The following is an 18342-nucleotide window of genomic DNA, read 5'->3' as shown; positions in this document are numbered from 1 at the left end:
ATGAAACAAAGATAATTAGTGGTGGTTCCCATGATTCCTGCCCTGCTTAATTTTTCAAACCCTAGCAATAGTTCCTGTACCTTTGCTCCATCAATTGCACTAATTATTGTGTAAACCTCCCTGTCTTTGTACATTAGATCCTACGTGAAATGCCTACAGCTGGATCAAAAGCTTTTTTTCCTTTTCCTGACTGAGTACTGAATAAAGAAAGAAGTAAAATCATGGAAATGTACCTAATCAACTCTGTTTATATACATCAATATGTTTACAGTTATGCATGTAGACATATATCTTTTTAGCATGTTTAAACAGTTTGTGAATTGAAATATAATGACATGAAATCACTTCAGCCTACCAGTCTGTAATACACCATGAAAAATATATTACATTTGTATGCTACTGAAAAAGTATTGTTTCTAACAGAGTAAGCTCATATGCAGCTATAAGGAAAAGTATAACTCTTGTTATAAAGGGTTGCAAAAGGGTAGAATTTTTTTATTCTGTTCAGTTTCATGAAACTGTGGTAATAGAAACCCAATGCAAGGCCTAAAGAGAATAGAGGTTCTTTTTCTCCCCAAGCAAAAAGTTTCTATATAGGCAGACTAGGGCTTATACACTGGCCCTGTGAGGTCATCGGTATTTCAGGCTCCTGTTTTTTCTGATGTGCCATCTTTAGCTTGTGGCTCTTGTCCTCAAACCTGTTACCTCATGGTTTCCGAGGGATACTCCACCATCTAGCCTCACAGGAAAACAGGGAGGCAAAGAACTTATTAGGAAAGATTCTTCTAGCAACCCAAGTGTATTTATCCTTACAACTTCTTAGAGTTGTGTCCTATGGCCACTCCCAGTATTTCAGTTGGGCATATTGCTACTAGACAAAATTGTGATTCTGTTAGTACAAAAAAAAAATAAAATAAAATAAAGAGGGAGACTGGATATCAGGCAGGAAACTTGTGCTGTTCTACAGCAGACAGCATAGGAACAAAGAAAAACCAATGTAAAGGATGTCCCCAAGAAAAAGAAAAAATAAAGCTGTGTTTGTGTGACCACATTGTAGACTACTAAAGCAAATTGGTTTTTAAAAAAACCTTTTGAATATCAGGATTAAGTTTAGCTGTGCTTAATAGAAAGACTCCAAATAGTAGCATAGTAACCAGGATAGAAGATTTCCTCCAGCTGAAAACAAGCTTGAGGTAGGACTATGAAGGTTGTTCATGGTGGCTTCATGGTGTCATCAGAGACCCTAATTCTATTTTCCTGTTCTAGCAACTTTAGTACTTAGCTTTCAGTCATAAGATCACTTAATGGGCCATCATGGTTACCACTGCTACAGACATCGTTTGTCCATTACAAGCAGCAGCAAGAGGAGACAAGAGAGGACAACATTCTTCCAGTTAAGTCGGTCCCTTCTAAGGAATCTCCTCCTCAGTCACAACATTTCTGCTCATATCTTAATGGCCAGAACATAGATGTGTGGCCACACACAGTGGCAAGTGAAGCTAGGAAATGTGGACTTCTATAGTCACAATCATCTTAAATAAATTTCTATTATCAAATAAGAAGAGGAATATGGATTATGTTAGTTATTAAGTCTATCATTACCATTTACAGCAGCAGTCACCAACCTTTTTGGCACCTGGGACAATTTTTCCACCAACAGGGGAAGGAGGGGGTGGCTCGGAAGGTAATGTGAGTGATGGGGAGTGATGGGGTGGGGCAGATGAAGCTTTGTTCCCTCACATGCACTCACGTCCTGCTGTGGGGCCGGGTTCCTACCAGGCTGAGGACTGCTACCTGTCCGAGTCTCTGGGGTTGGTACCCCTGATTTATAGGATTATATTCAAATATGCAGGACAGTGTGTGGATTAGACCTTATTAGTCAACACTCTAAGAAATGTATTGTCCCTTCTAAATGTGGTAACTAAACGTTGAAAATGACCTTGCTAAAAAGGGCAATTAAGTTAAAAAGAATGTTTGCTACGCAATAATCATTTTCATGAATATTCCTTGAGCTGCTGCTGCTGCTGCTGCTAAGTCACTTCAGTCGTGTTCGACTCTGTGTGATCCCATAGAGGGCAGCCCACCAGGTTCCCCCGTCCCTCGGATTCTCCAGGCAAGAACACTGGAGTGGGTTGCCATTTCCTTCTCCAATGTGTGAAAGTGAAAAATGAAAGTGAAGTCGCTCAGTTGTGTCCGACTCTTAGCGACCCCATGAACCGCAGCCTACCAGGCTCCTCTGTCCATGGGATTTTCCAGGCAAGAGTACTGGAGTGGGGTGCCATTGCCTTGAGCTAGGATACCAAATTTGGAATAGTTAAAAATATTACCACATGGTATCCATGGCTTTGGACAGAGGAAACCTAATTCATGGACTTACAGAAGAGGAGGGAGTAGCTATGCCTATAGGAAGAAAGTAGGGCAGAACCCTTAGAAATTTGGTCTTTCGATCTTTCTTTTAATGGAGTTACTGGAAGGAGATTGAAGAAAAGGCATGATGATTTAAGGAATTAGAAAGAAACCAACATGACATTGTAAAGCAATTTTCCTCCAAAAAAAAAAAAAAAAAAGACAGTGAAAAAAAATTGAGTCTCCAGTAAGTACCCAGGAATTAAAGGAGTGTTTAGTCTTCAAAGGAGAAAACTGTCCCAATATTGCTTACAAAAATCAAAAGTAAATCTGTTAATGGGCAATGATCCGAGCATTGTAAAGTGGAAAAATGAAAAATTATTAAAGGAATTCAAGCAACACAGTTGGTATTATCTGAATTATTTGAATAATTGAGGTGAAAATGGAACTCCTGCCTGGATTATTCAGATAACTAACTTAATTCTAAACTTCTCTTAACTAGTAGAGAACTTTCTTAAGTATGTAATTTTAGAATTATAAATTCTAAAAAAAGACTCCTAAGTTACGCAGAGTAATGGAAGAAGAGAAGAAAAAGACAGAAAAAGAGTAAGCAGTTAATTGTCAGAATAAATCTATTCATTCAAGTGATAATAACCAATATCTACTTTTTCATCACAGAATGAACTTCTATGGTGAAAAAGTGAACTATATATGTATTTCAAATATAACCTGCGATATTTTTTAGTTATAAATTCCTTTCTTAGTTTCAGTTTTCTAGAGTTGGGAAACAGTGGCTTCAAATTCAACCATTTAGTTTTGTAAAGCCAAATAAACTGACTTAAAAAACATACTATTTCTTTGACTTCATATTCTTGTACTTAAAGCCAAAAAAGAATGCTAGTGGCCACTCCATTCTCTTCTTTGGTAGCAGAACCATAGGCAGTGAGCCCAGTTGCCAACATCCCTTACAGATGGGTGTGTCATGTTGTTACTGAGTCCAAGCTCGCTCTGCTCGCCACAGGATAGGTGTTGAGGCAAGGAAGAGACTTTAATTAGGGAGCCGGCAGACCAACAAGATGGCAAGCTAGTGCCTCAAAATAACCATCTTCTTGGGGTCTGGATGCCAGGTTGCTTTATAGATGAGAGAGAAAGAAGCAATGAGGAACTAAAGTCAAAGGCAGAATAGAGAGGGAGATGCAGTGGGGAAGTAAAGTGAAAGAGTCTTCAGTTTTGCAAAGCATCTCCAAGGGAATGTCCAGCCTTCAGGAGAAAAGGAAAGATGTACCCATTTGAATGCAGAGTTCCAAAGAATAGCAAGGAGAGATAAGAAAGCCTTCCTCAGTGATGAATGCAAAGAAATAAAGGAAAATAATAGAATGGGAAAGGCTAGAGATCTCTTCAAGAAAATTAGAGATACCAAAGGAACATGTCATGCACAGATGGGCACAATAAAGCACAGAAATGGTATGGACCTAACAGAAGCAGAAGATATTAAGAAGAGGTGGCAACAATACATAAAAGAACTATACAAAAAAGATCTTCATAACCTAGATAATCACGATGGTGTGATCACTCACCTAGAGCCAGACATCATGGAATGTGAAGTCAAGTGGGCCTTAGGAAGCTTCTGACGAACAAAGGTAGTGGAGGTGATGGAATTCCAACTGAGCTATTTCAAATCCTAAAAGATGATGTTGTTAAAGTGCTGCACTCAATATGCCAGCAAATTTGGAAAACTCAGCAGTGGCCACGGGACTGAAAAAGGTCAGTTTTCATTCCAATCCCAAAAAAAGGCAATGCCAAAGACTGCTCAAACTACCGCACAGTTGCACTCATCTCACACGCTAGTAAAGTAATGCTCAAAATTCTCCAAGCCAGGCTTAAACAGTGCATGAACTGGGAACTTCCAGATGTTCAAACTGATTTTAGAAAAGGCAGATTAACCAGAGATCAAATTGCCAATATCCGCTGGATCATCGAAAAAGCAAGATAGTTCCAGAAAAACATCTACTTCTGCTTTACTGACTATGCCAAAGTCTTTGACTGTGTGGATCACAACAAACTGTGGAAAATTCTTAAAGAGATGGGAATACCAGACCACCTGACCTGCCTCCTGAGAAATCTGTATGCAGGTCAAGAAGCAACAGTTAGAACTGGACATGGAACAACAGACTGGTTCCAAATGGGGAAGGGAGTACATCAAGGCTGTATATTGTCAACCTGCTTATTTAACTTATCTGCAAAGAACATCATGCAAAATGTCAGACTGTTTGAAGCACAAGCTGGAATCAAGATTGCCAGGAGAAATATCAATACCCTCAGGTATGCAGATGACACCACTTATTGCAGAAAGTGAAGAAGAACTAAAGAGCCTCTTGATGAAAGTGAAAGAGGAGAGTGAAAAAGTTGGCTTAAAACTCAACATTCAGAAAACTAAGTTCATGGCATCCGATCCCATCACTTCATGGCAAATAGATGGGGAAACAATGGAAACAGTGAGAGACTTTATTTTCTTGGGCTCCAAAATCACTGCAGATGGTGATTGCAGCCATGAAATTAAAAGACACTTGCTCCTTGGAAGAAAAACCATGACCAACCTACATAGCATGTTAAAAAGCAGAGACATTACTTTGTCAACAAAGGTCTGTCTGGTCAAGGCTATGGTTTTTCCAGTAGTCATGTATGGATGTGAGAGTTGGACTATAAAGAAAGCTGAGTGCCAAAGAATTGATGCTTTTGAACTGTGGTGTTGGAGAAGACTCTTGAGAGTCCCTTGGACTGCAAGGAGATCCAACCAGTCCATCCTAAAGGAAATCAGTTCTGAACATACATTGGAAGGACTGATGCTCAAGCTGAAACTCCAATACTTTGACCAGCTGATGCGAAAAACTGACTCATTTGAAAAGACCCTGATGCTGGGAAAGATTGAAGGCAAGAGGAGAAGGGGACAACAGAGGATGAGAAGGTTGGATGGCATCACCGACTCGATGGACATGACTTTGAGCAAGCTCCAGGAACTGGTGATGGACAGGGAAGCCTGGCATGCTGCGGTCCATGGGGTTGCAAAGAGTCGGACATGACTGAGCAACTGAACTGAACCGAATCTCTTCTAATCACAGGTGAACAGGGACAAACTATCTCTCCATGAGCTGAACAAAGGCACTTTAGTTTAGCAGGGGGGCAGGGTCCACCAGACAAGCCATTGAGTATGATTATAATAATAAAAGCAAGTCATAGAAACAGTTTCCAACAAGGAGTCAGAATTGGCTTCCTCCCTGCAATAATGTGACTAAGTTTTGACCTGTGAGTGGGAAGTGTTGTGTGAGACTCCTGAATAGGAGCCTTCTTTTCTGAACAGCTTCTTGCCTTCAATGCAAACAAGATACCTAGATCTCCAGTAGCCAGCTTGGGCCCTAGGGTGACCTTTAAAATGTTTGCCATACACTAGGGTGGTGAAAGGTCAAGACAGAAGAAACCTGTTCAGTTCAGTTGCTCAGTTTTGTCCGACTCTGCGACCCCATGGACTGCAGCACGCTAGGCCTCCCTGTCCATCACCAACTCCCGGAGCTTGCTCAAACTTATGTCCATCGAGTCAGTGATGCCATCCAGCCATCTCATCCTCTGTCATCCCCTTTTCCTCCTGCCTTCAATCTTTCTCATAATCAAGGCATTTTCCAATGAGTCAGTTCTTCACATCAAGTGGCCAAAGTATTGGAGCTTCAGCTTTAGCATCAGTCCTGCCAATGAATATTCAGGACTGATTTCGTTTAGGATTGACTGGTTGGATCTCCTTGCAGTCCAAGGGACTCTCAAGAGTCTTCTCCAACACAACAGTTTAAAGGCATCAATATCTCAGAAGAAACCTGAGTCCACGATAATTGTGGAGCAAGTATACCTCCTCTGGGTTGCCTTCCTCTACACTATTTTTACTTAAAAGAATAATAAGTTCTATCTTGTTTAAGACAGTATTATTTCTAGTCTCTGTTACTATCAATACAATTCCTAAATGATACACAAATTATTAGTTGAAAATATTTTGGAATTTTAGGATTAAATTTCCAGGTATGTGTAATATAATGGTTCTTTCTTAAATCTCCCTCTATTTCCCTCTCTCTTTCTGCCACTCTATTACAAATACATTTCAATTTGTAAGAGAGAAAACTAGGTAGTTATGTGAGGTTGCATCAGTAATGCATTTTGTGCCATTGCAAAGGATGAATTTTGTAGTAGGAATTATGAGAAGATAAAAGCTAAATCATTACTCAAGATTTTTCAGTATGTGTATATGGACTTAAAAAAATAAATGTGGAAGGAAAATATAGAAATGGAATGTAGCAGCAGTATGTTAGCAAATGTGTTTTTTAAATTTATTTTCACATTTTGCTATGGTTAGAACAATATAATTGTAAGTGAGGGAGGAAAGATCAATCTATAGAGCAGTCAGATGAAATAGTAGTTATTCATGATTTTCTCTTCAGAAGCTGCCCCAGTTCTCTCCATCTTTTGAGATTCAGCTCTTCTACAAAGTTCTCACGGATCTCCCTATAGAAATTAACCTCTGCCATTTCTGCATTTATCAGGACTAGAGTTAAATTACAGTAAGGGAGGTACGTGTCTTAGGTACATCATTTAAAGGATGCCAAAAAGCTCAGTAATCAAGATAAATATTTTAATGAAACATTTTAATTAGCACACTACAGTATGCAAGCCAGAGTCCTGATTTTGTAAATAAATTTTTAATTATACTTCATATTTGTCTCAATTACAGCACTCAAATAGTGCTTTTTATAAATGTTCTCCCCTAATAGGGAATAGGCTGTATCTATTTTTGTATTCCTCATGTTCTTACTACTCTGTTTTAAGCATAAAGTCCTCTTAAAAAATATTATATTGAATTTTTTGAGATTTTGCAAGAATATACTATACAAGAGACTGCAGGTTTGTATTCATCTTAAATTCAATAACAGCGAAAGAATAACAGAGAGTGATGGATGTTTTGAAAGTATTTACAATTCAGTTCTATGAAAATCACTTGACTTTTCTTTGATTAAAACCCTGCTCAGCCTGGAGAGATAGGGAATTGTAATACTACTTTACATTCATATAACACTTTGCCCTACATAAAGTGCTTTCTTTTAATCCTCATCTTACTCATGCTAGGTAGGTATTATTATCCTTATTTATTATGGAAAGATTGAAAAGTTAAGTGACTTGTCCAAGGAGTTACAGGCAGACAGTGGCAGAGCAGGGTTTTTAACACAGTTTTTTTGTGTCAAATATGCAATGACTTCTGCTACTCCAAATACTAAATTTTGGAGAACTGACTGAGGAGAAACAATTCATGCAGTAACAACAGCCTGTGTTGTGTTTTTGAAACAATGTCAGTGGCACCCTAAACAGTAGTATTTTACCAAGTGTACCCATATGATTAAAATTCTGATTTTTATGTGTGTGCGTTTGATGAAGTAACTCTTCTGGCACAGGACTGGCTGTTTTATGGTATTTTTTAGTTGAAGGGAAAAAACCCTACACACTGAAATGTCAAGGAAATGGGGTAATTGAGGAAATTATGTATTACTTGAGTATTGGTTTCTAACTACAGCTTTACCGCTAATGTGTGCATGATATTTAGCAAAGCATGTAAATCATACATGTTTGCCTCTTTATGAAAAGAAAGCTTTGGTAAGGTCTTTGAACTTTTCAGCTGAAAAAGGTTATTTCAATGTGAAATATTATTATAGTACTCCCAAGTTAGAAGTTGATTAAGTTTAATGAGTTTCTTTTTCATACTTAGGGGGGAAAATACCTATGACTATATTTTAAAACTCCATACGGTAATTAAATTTGCTTGAGAGCCTGTAACTGCTTCAAATATAATTTCCATCAGCATATAATAAACACAACCAAACCCCCAAATGTTCATTATTGGCTAGTCTAGTAGGTTTCTTATGAAAAGTATAGATTCTCTTCATTGATTTATGCCTGGAGAATTAAAAACTTTAGTCTTCTTTTTTGCCTTATTCCCTAGAACAACCAGAACTCAAAGGAATTCAAAGCCATTCTTTCTGGTGAATTGCAACCAGTCATCAATGACTATTTATTGAATGTCCACAGGGTGCCTAGGCACTGAAGTAGCAAGTGATTTATTTGCATTATTCAAAGGATTTCTAAGAGGAGTCTGAAGATTAGCAGACGTTTTTAAAGATGCCAAGCGGTGTGTGCGTCTCTAATTTAAATTGCCCCTACGGGAAATGATTAGAATAGTCTAGGTTTCAGAGCCCTAGGGATTTCTAACACCCAGAGCCGACTTTTGTTAGTGAAGACCCCTCTGGGTGCCACAGGACTGAAGGGGCTGGGGCTCAGAACACTGCCCTACCACGGGCTTCAGGACGAATCAAGCCCTCCTTGGGCAGGAGCAGGACCGACTACGGCCATGGTGGCTCACACACGCCACCAACCCATCCTTCTACTCCCCTCCCCGCGCAGTCCCACTCCCTCCCCTCCACCAGCTCACACCATCTCCCAGTCTCCCAGCCCCGACTGGTTCTCGCGAGATCCGGGCAACTGAGCGCTCGGGGCCTTTTCAAATCGGGATCCGTTACCGCTTTGCCGGCCGCCGCCATTGTCGCGCTCGGAGCCCCTCGGCGCAGGCGGCGGAGGCGGAGGCCGTAGCGGCGGGATGGCTGACGCCGACAAGCCTGAGGTGCTTAGGGCCGCTGGCGACGACAGCCCGCATCGGCAGCCCTCGGAGCCGCCGGGCGAGCCCCGGCGAGAACCTCACCCGCCCGAGCAGGAGAAGCAGCCTCCGCAGCACAGCAGCAGCTCCAATGGCGTTAAAATGTATTGTCTTTTCCTCAGGGGACCGGGACGAGGTGGGGGGCGGGAGATCGACCTGTGGGCTGGGGGTGCCGAAGCCGGGGCTGAGCCTTGGCGGAGGATAACCGTCCCCGGGCCGTGGGCGGCGGGTTGGTGCAGGTGCAGTCGGCCCTCTCCCGGGCCCTCCCCGCCCGCGCCGAACCGGGGGAACCCGGATGCGGGGCTGGGGGCTACCCTCTCCTGCTACTGACCCAAGACCGCGAGTCACCCCCTCTTCCCGGACTTCGGTTGGAGAACCCTTACAGAAAACTCGGCGGTCGCCACGATTTGCAGGAAAATGGTACCCCCCCTTTAAAGGCCAATAGTTAGTGTTCATCACTAGGGAGTAACTAGGGATGACATCATCGGACATTTCCTCTTAACCACCGAGAACGTTTGTAAAAGGAATATCCGCACCGCCCCCCCCCCCCCCCCCCCGCCCCATCTTCCCGGCCTTATTCTGAGCTTTATAAGTTCACTGTTGTTTTCTAAAGTGTGTATTCATTTCTTAACTGATCTGTATACCAAGAGGAAGTTTAGTAATGTGCTGTGAGACCGAATCCATTGTGTTATCCTTGAATTGGTGAGAGGTACTTTAAAAAGGAACGGTGCGTGGTGCCTTGCTCCGCCCCCTCCCTTACCGCTTCCCCATGTTTGTCAGCCACACAGGCTTTTAAAAAAAAAAACTCAATGCGGGATGGTAGGATCTTAATTTTGGTAAAATAAGATCATTTTTTAGTTGAAGGAAACCCAGTACTTAAAACATTGCAGCTGTCATCAGTGCCGGTGAAGAATGTAGTTGGTTCGAGTCATAATAATTTCCATTTAAAAGGAAATGCTGTGCTTCCCTTTGTTCTTGTTATATAGAAGGAATATGAAGTCAGACATTTCATCTGCACATGCCCAGCTCTTTAAACCTGAAGTTGAAAGTATGTTAATAATTTTGTGAAAACACTACTAGAAAGGAGTGAAGATAATGTTCACACTAAAGTAGGAAAGATAAAGGTTCTTACTTTTCTTTTGTATAAGAATGTTTGTAACACTGTGTAAGACCTGGACCAGTCTAAGGGTTGACTGCAGATGAAATAAAGTAGGTCTCCCAGCTCTGGTATGTACTCTTGCTCTTAGTTGGATTTGGATAGATTGGGCAGTATCTTCTAGGCAAAACAGAGCTGCGGGTATAGGAGATTTGACTTATCTCCTAGTGGAGTTTGTTCCTAGGTGGAACCTGGTGCACTTAGTAACTGAAGACCAAAAAAGTGAATGAAGCATTTTCTACCTTTCCTGAGAAATAAGAAGTACTTTGTTTTATTGTAATATGGGCCTGCCACCTCCTTATCAATAAGTACAACCTTGAAATATGGAGAGGAGCCCTACTGTACTTGTATGATTAGTATAATAGTCTTGTTACAGATAAAGCTGGTATCTGAACTTCCATGAGATCTAAAAGGCTCTAATCCTTTTAAAGTCCCATGGGGGTGTAGCTAGACAGCAGAAGCAAGAAGTGGGGAAAGAATCACTTTCACTTCTTACTGAAGCAGAGGTAAATATAAGGTGAAGAAATGTTACCAGTAAATACAAATGCAGATTATTTTCATATTGCTTATACCTCATCTTTCTCCCTACCTCTTTTCCCAGTTGTGTAAAGAAACCAGTTTACTATCAGGGGTTTCTTGTACTGTCTGTTCCTTAAGAACATAAACAGACCATCATGGATCACTTGGGCTTCCTAGGTGGCTCAGTGGCAAAGAATCTGCCTACCAATGCAGGAGACCTCGGTGTTTGATCCGTGGGTCGGGAAGATCCTCTGGAGGAGGAAATGGCAACCAACTCCAGTATTCTTTTCTGGAAAACCACATGGACAGAGGAGCCTAATGGGCTACAGTCCATAGGATCACAAAGAATCAGACACTAAGTGAGCACATAGGCATGGGTCACTCACATTAAGTAACTAGAGACATTTACCTACATCAGCCTAACAACCTTTTTGTTGACTCTGGGCACCAACTGAAGTAGTCAACAACCCAACACATAAACCTTGAGTTGATTCACCATATGTTCTTAATGATAAGAACTTGTAGCACTGATAAAAATGGCCACATATTGCCTTAAAATGTATGCTGCTTAGAGGTGAACAGAGTGCTGTTTGTCATCAAGACTGAAATGATTTTTACTGAGGCTAGTCAGTAGTAGGCTCAATAGTAATTGAGCACGGAGGCAGCTATGTCGGCATCAGCTATGTCTTACTACTCTTTGTATTTAAAAACACCCAGTAAACATTTAAGAAATGCCAAAGTGAGCTTTCATATAATCATGAAACTCATGTACAGAGGATTTATTTGGCATGTTCACATCTTTTGACAGGAAATTAAAGATGTTTCCCTAGGTCTAGTCTTTTTCTTTATGCCAAAATGGTATACTAGCTCTCCTTTTCTTAAGTGAATGGGAGGAAAAATAGCAGTGTTGTTATAACTCTTCATTATTCATGTGTGACTAACAACTTGGAGCATATAGAAATTGAGAGTTACGTTATGATGCTTGTACAAAATACTAAGCATTGGTGCAAGGTGTAGTGTTGGAAGTAGAATAGTGTTTTTATCATATTAGGAGTAAAAAATGGAACTGGCTTAATTTTGGATCTCATAGCGTTATGCTTTCAAAATCATATATTAAAACTAGGTCCTCATTTGATGTTGGATACTGATTTTTCAGAAAGTGAAGTTATTTGGGTAGACGTAATTCACTAGAATCATCGCAGTATTTCAAATACATTAAAAGGGAGATTGCTTAGATGAATAGTTTGGTAATTATTACATGGAATTCTGAATATAGTGCCAATAGTTTGATATTATGTAACACTTTGCCTTAAGAATTTTCACATATGTCTTTCCCATAGTGTATTTATGACATAGAAATGAGTTCAGAAATTGAGTAATTATAGTTCAGTTTCTTTTTTAAAATTTATTTGTATTTTACAGTGTTGCATTGATTTCTGTGATGCAACAGCATGAATCCACCAGAAGTATACATGTATCCCCTCCCTGTTGAATGTTCCTCTCACCCCTCCCCTATTATTATAGTTCACTTTCTTAACGATCAGACCATACCTTTAGGAACTACAGTGATCTTACCTTCCATAGTAATCGTAATTTGTGCATTGTAGATGAGCAGTTTAGCAGTATCTTTAAGATGCCACTAATTGGGAAAAACATGGAAGATGTCTCTCCCTCTGGTAATCCCTTGAGCAGTAAAGAGCATATCCTTTACTACTCAGAAGTGAAAGTGAGAGTCCCTAGAGTCTGACTCTACTGAAGTGGGTAGCCTTTCCCTTCTCCAGGGGATCTTCACAACCCAGGAATTGAAGCCAGGTCTCCCGCAATGCAGGCAGATTCTTTACCATCTGAGCCACCAGGGAAACCCAAGAATACTGGAGTGTCTTGCCTATCCCTTCCCCAGGGGATCTTCCCAATTCAGGAATCAAACTGGGGTCTCCTGCATTGCAGGTGAATTCTTTACCAACTGAGCTGTCAGGGAAGCCTTTACTACTCAAGGGATTATATTATTACTACTCAAGGGATTAGTAATAATGATCCTACATTATTGCTTTTTAGTGGAGTTGTCAGATTGTTGTAACTTTACAACATCCATGTAAGAATAAAAAAACATAATTCAGAACTTTGTGCAATTTTCATAATTGGTTTTACTTAGGAAGAAAATGGCAGGGGAATGGGTATTTGGATGGGGACTATATAGCTGTCTGCTCACCTGAGCAGAGACTTACTTTAAAAATACTTGTTGAATTCAGACTATATAAGTAGGTTCTTTGGGGGATGGAAAGAAGGATTTGTTCTTGTATCTGATGTACCCGGGAAACAGGGTCCTCTGTGGCTTTTGACTGCTTGCTGCCATTTATAGGAGTGCCACTCTGTTTAGACAGGTAGGTACTTGCTAGAGTACAGTTGAGGATATCACTTCCAGGCATGCCATTTCTAATGAGGGAAGATGTTGGATAGTGAAGGTGTCCCTGTCTAGGTCTGAAGAGGTGGCAACGCATATTTGGCCCTAATGTGTCTTCCTTGATTTTAGCAGTTTTTCTGGCAGATAGTAGCATCATCTGTGCTCAGATGAGTATGGTTTCTTAATTAACTATTCGTTCAAAAATGAACATTTGTCAAGCACGTGTTACTATCACTGCAGATGGTTTTTGTTCTCTAGCATTTTACATACTGTACTCATGGCTAGGTTGTTTCCTGCTCAGAAAAACAGTTATCTGAAAAGTTCGATGTATTGTGGAACAAGTGACTACAATTAGAGGTGTGTGTGAAGTACTGCAGTGTATAAATCACACAGTTGCTTGGCTTAGAAGTTAATATGGAGCCTGGATTATGAAACCTGATTGGTTGTCAGGATAATCCAGGAAACCTAGGGCATCATTCTCAGAGATTTTTCTTAGTATATGTTTGTGAAAAATTGCTTTTAAATCGAAGTTTTAATTAAATACTTTTAAGTTCAGTAGGGTAATTGGTGACTTAAAAGAAATCTATTGTTACTTCTGTTAAAGATTGCTTTTGAAAAGTAAATTACATTTTTAAAATGTATATCCAAATTTTTATCTTTAGGATTTACTTTAAGTGTTTACTTACATGTTACAGATGCTTGGTGAATAGCATCATGTAATTGAAATGTGATTACAGTCTTTTAAATGTTTTTCCAGTTAGGGCCTCATTAAAAAGTAGATTTATACATTTCTGGTTCATGTTGCATTTAAGTACTGCTTCTCTCCTCCATCCCATCCCAGCTGTTATAGATATTACTCTTAATAAAAATGGCTCGATTCTGTGAAATACCCTATCCTAATTTATAGGTTAAAACAGAAATACTGAACATGAAAATAATAGGATACCTTATCAGGTTGGTCAAAACTGTGAAGAGACAAAAATTATGAGAGTCATATGGGGAGTGTATAGATACAGATACAATTGTATTTTGATTATGTTTTTAAGCAATGGAGGAGAAAAATTCTGGGAGGAAACTGTTAACCTTTAAGATATGAACTTTTTCAGTGTGTCATTTTGTAAATTAAGTTTTTAGAGTTCTGAATGAGGCCCAGAAAGTTAATTCTCCATTAATGGTGGGAGTTTTAATATACTCTAGGAATAAAATCACCCATTTCCCCCTCTTGTTAGGTTCTAAAACATTTATTAAGTAGTATGATGGGAAAAACTGGGTTTGTTTGAATGCTGCAGCTATTTAATATGGAAAAAAGAAGCGTTGTTAATTGAAAACTTTGGTAATATGCTGAAATCATTGCTTTGAAAAGACATTGATTGGGTAATTTCAAAACCAGTAGTTGACTCTCCAGCTGCTTTCCTTAGGTCTAACTTCGGGGAGAATTTTCTGAAGTGATAAATGTGAAATACTTATTTTAACATAGACTTCCACTATTGGAAGCACCACTGAGGTTTTCTTTTTGTTGTTCTGTTTTGTTTTTAATTCGCAGAGAGAATGATGAATCAGTCAAAGAAGAGAAATCTGAATTAAAAGAAAAATCTACAGGGAATAAGAAGGCCAATAGATTCCATCCTTATTCAAAAGATAAGAATTCAGGCACTGGAGAAAAGAAGGGTCCAAATCGTAACAGAGTTTTTATTAGCAACATCCCATATGACATGAAATGGCAAGCTATTAAAGATCTAATGAGAGAAAAAGGTAACTATTTTTTGATAAACTCACTGTTGGATAATCTTCCTTTAGAATGGGGAGGGAGATAAGCAGACTTTTTTCATTCCTCTTGGCCACACAGACTCAAAAGATTGATTTTTGTTTATTTCTTGACACATAAATTAATCTTTTCCTCTTCTTTCACTTGGTACAATTTCATTACAAGGTAGTATGGATAAATGAAGTTTTCTTTTTTTTTTTTTGCCATGTTAGTGGGGAAGGAGTGAGCCAACATATGCATGCCACCAAGAATTTTGTTAAAAGTGATTGCTTTGTCTAGTTGAAGTTTTTATAGATTTTTTAAAGGACTATTGCATTAGGTAAGCAATACATTTAGTGTGTTAAAGTATGAATAATAAGGTCTGATTATTTCTTTTTCCAAAAGCTGTTTTGTTATTATCTTGGTGGAGTCTGGAATCTGGCTGTGGAATTCATTTTGTTTGCATTGTCATGAATGCCATGATGCTGTCTCTGCAGTTCTATATTAAAATTGTGTTACTGCTGTTGCAGTTTTGTTTTCAGAATAACCTGAAAACCTTCCTTTTATATATATGGTTTGTTTTGGGGAAAAATCATTTTAATACTTGATCTTGTAAAAGTTAGTTTTGTTATCTCTTGAAAAATTGAGTTTCAATAGTCCTGCAAACTATGTACTTGGTTTTGAGGCTGATCTAATAAATAAAAAAAATTTTTTTGCATTGGTGTATCTGTTGTAAGGTGACAACTATTTGATTGGTTTTATTCACTGACTTTATTTAGAAAGTGTGTGGCTTGCTGTGAAGCATGACTTGTAAATTTAGTTTACTGACGGCAAACATGATTTGAAGACATTCAGGTAGAAAGTCACCTTAAAACAGCTGTTGTGTGTAGGCGACCAAAGTTATTTGAAAAGTGCTAATGTTGATGTTTTTAATATGATAGGCTAAGGGACCTTTTGTATGTATATGTGCATTTGTTCACCAACTATATCATGCTGGCCAAAATATGATCTGTAGCATGAATTAGGTTAATATGGTTGTTAGCTTTTTTAGAGAATGTGGATGATGTACATTTCTGAAAATTAGTTAAATTTACATAGCCATTGACAGGAGGTATGTTGGTCTGGTTTTGATTGTTGGTGAATAATAGGTGCTTTTCTGTAGAGTTGTGCACAGGTGTGCAGTAAAGCAAGATACTGGTGTTTAAATGTATTGTTTCTTGGTATCTTCCTTTTGTATGTCTTATGTAGTTGGTGAGGTTACATACGTGGAGCTCTTTAAGGATGCGGAAGGAAAATCAAGGGTAAGTGCTGTGGGCAATAATCTGCTTGAGGTTTAAAAGTTCCTCAGCAGTTTACTTTTTGTATAATACTTGTACCAGATTTTGGAAACTTAAGTTTCATTTTGTTTTACTCTATTATGAAAGATTTGAGGCTTTATACTAGCAAGTCTGACATACAAACCAACCTAGCTGCCTTGAAGAGGTGGGTTTTGAAAATGCTCATAAAGGGCATTCACTTTTCTAATGCTCAAAGGTAATGCTTCTTAGCCAATAGATTTTAATATAGGATTTTTTTTTTTGTTGTGTTCTGATGTCTTCAAGGATATTTTAAAAGTCACTGAATTGATAATATTTCCTCAGAGTTCCATGAGAGGCCTGTAGCTTAAAGGTGTTATTTCAGAATGTATGTTTGAAACTTGCACTGAAGAGCTTAATTTGGTAGCCTACAGGACTACGTAAAAGGCAGTGCTCTGACTAATTGGATGAATATAAAAACATTGATGATTAAATTGACAGAGAAGGAATTGGTTGATTTTTATTTTTAGCAACAAAAGCAACATATTGAAGAATATAATGGAAACCTTTTTAAAAATGTTTAATTATATTAGCAAAAACCAGTTGGGTGCATGAGAAATAAAACTTATGTAATCACATTCAAAGGGCACTTTGAATAATAATTATGACAAGGAACTATTTAAAAAATGATTCTACTACTTTGTTTCTTTAGCATAAATTTTTTAAAACATAGTTACAACTGGATGTTATTAAATTGTGTGCAGCCAGTTTTCTTTGAGAACTTTATAAAAATAAAATTGGAAAATTTACATTAAAACTATTTGTACACCATACATCTTTCAAAAATACATATAACAATGTAAGGACAGGTATTTGAGAGCCTTCAGTTATTTCCTTGATTGAATTTGTGCAATGACATTGCTTTAATTTTAAAGAACAGTCATCTAAAAGTAAAAATGTGCTTCTTAGATGCTAGATTCTACAATCTTAAATGGATAGATCTAAAAATTTATAGGAAATTTTCAGTCATTTACCTGTTATGTTCTGGAGGTGTAAAAGACAGCGTGATTGCATTATCAATTGTTTTAATGATTTAAATGTTAGAATCTATCGTTAACTTCATCTACTGATCCAAAACTTTTTTTTCTTTTGCATATATTGACAAATCTACCTGGATGTAGGGTTGTGGGTAAGAATTTTTTTTTTAGTATCTTAAGTGAAATTTAAATTTATGATTGGAAAAAAATCTTAGTACATAAACATTTCCTATAAATTTTTTTCCCGTTAAGTGTGGTTGAATTCAAAGATGAAGAATTTGTCAAGAAAGCACTAGAGACAATGAACAAATATGACCTTAGTGGAAGACCTTTGAATATTAAAGAGGTAAGATTTCTTGTATTTGAAATAATTTAAACATTTGAATAAAAGTACATGGCTTCTTTGGATTTTCATGTGGTAATGTTATTTATCTGATTACAACATTTTTTTAAAGCATAGATGCTTATTAAAGTGTTACATAATTGATGACAGTTTTGCTTGACCATGATTTCATACTTGCTCTTAAACAATAGCCTATGTATTTGATTTGTCACCAGTTATTATAACCATAGTGTATGACTTGTAAAAATTATAGGGTACAGAAATTTAAAGAGGGTAAACTTCAGATGCTGACTTTGTTTGGTATAAACGCTTTCAGTTTTCAGATTGTGTCGTCAGATTTGAAAAATACTGTAGGTATTCTTGTAGTTGATAAAGTTTACTTAGTAATTCAAATACCTTATAGATTTAAATGAAATTGATAGTCATTTTTAATAAAATTAACCTGAAACAATCCCTGTTTAAAATTTAAGAAAAGTTATAAATCTATTAGTGAAATATATAACCAGAACTTATATACAAATGGAGATGTTTAGATGCCTCCCCTAAAATGAAGATGTTCACTTTGTGTGAAGCAGTGTAAATATGTTGACAAAAGAATGATCAGAAGATAAAATGAAAAACTGTTTACAGTTAGCTATTAAATTAACCTTGAAAATGGCTCCTTTGAATAGAAGTCATTTTCATGTCTCTCTTTAGTTCATATTGTTAATCTTACCTGAATAGTTTGATCACACACCACTTAGGAGTATATCCTTTTTAAAGTCT

At 38.0% G+C, this 18342-nt stretch overlaps 1 protein-coding gene across 3 annotated transcripts in view; it reads left to right on the top strand.

Annotated features, from left to right (window-relative positions):
- Positions 1-8890: 8890 nt before the first annotated feature.
- MYEF2 (myelin expression factor 2) overlaps positions 8891-18342 on the top strand; it is a 38314-nt gene continuing 28862 nt past the window's right edge. Inside the window, exons 1-5 of one of the 3 annotated variants that reach the window (XM_043919388.1) lie at positions 8891-9186; positions 14702-14910; positions 16151-16203; positions 17379-17386; positions 17487-17580. In XM_043919388.1, the coding sequence (XP_043775323.1) occupies positions 9026-9186; positions 14702-14910; positions 16151-16203; positions 17379-17386; positions 17487-17580 (525 nt within the window). In that variant the 5' untranslated portion in view covers positions 8891-9025. The remainder of the gene's footprint in view (positions 9187-14701; positions 14911-16150; positions 16204-17378; positions 17387-17486; positions 17581-18342) is intronic. The other 2 variants (XM_043919386.1, XM_043919387.1) reach the window with 2 other exon arrangements.

The sequence above is a fragment of the Cervus elaphus genome, chromosome 12, assembly GCF_910594005.1.
Source record: "Cervus elaphus chromosome 12, mCerEla1.1, whole genome shotgun sequence".
Taxonomy (NCBI): Eukaryota; Metazoa; Chordata; class Mammalia; order Artiodactyla; family Cervidae; genus Cervus; species Cervus elaphus.
This window is presented reverse-complemented; position numbering and strand designations above follow the sequence as displayed.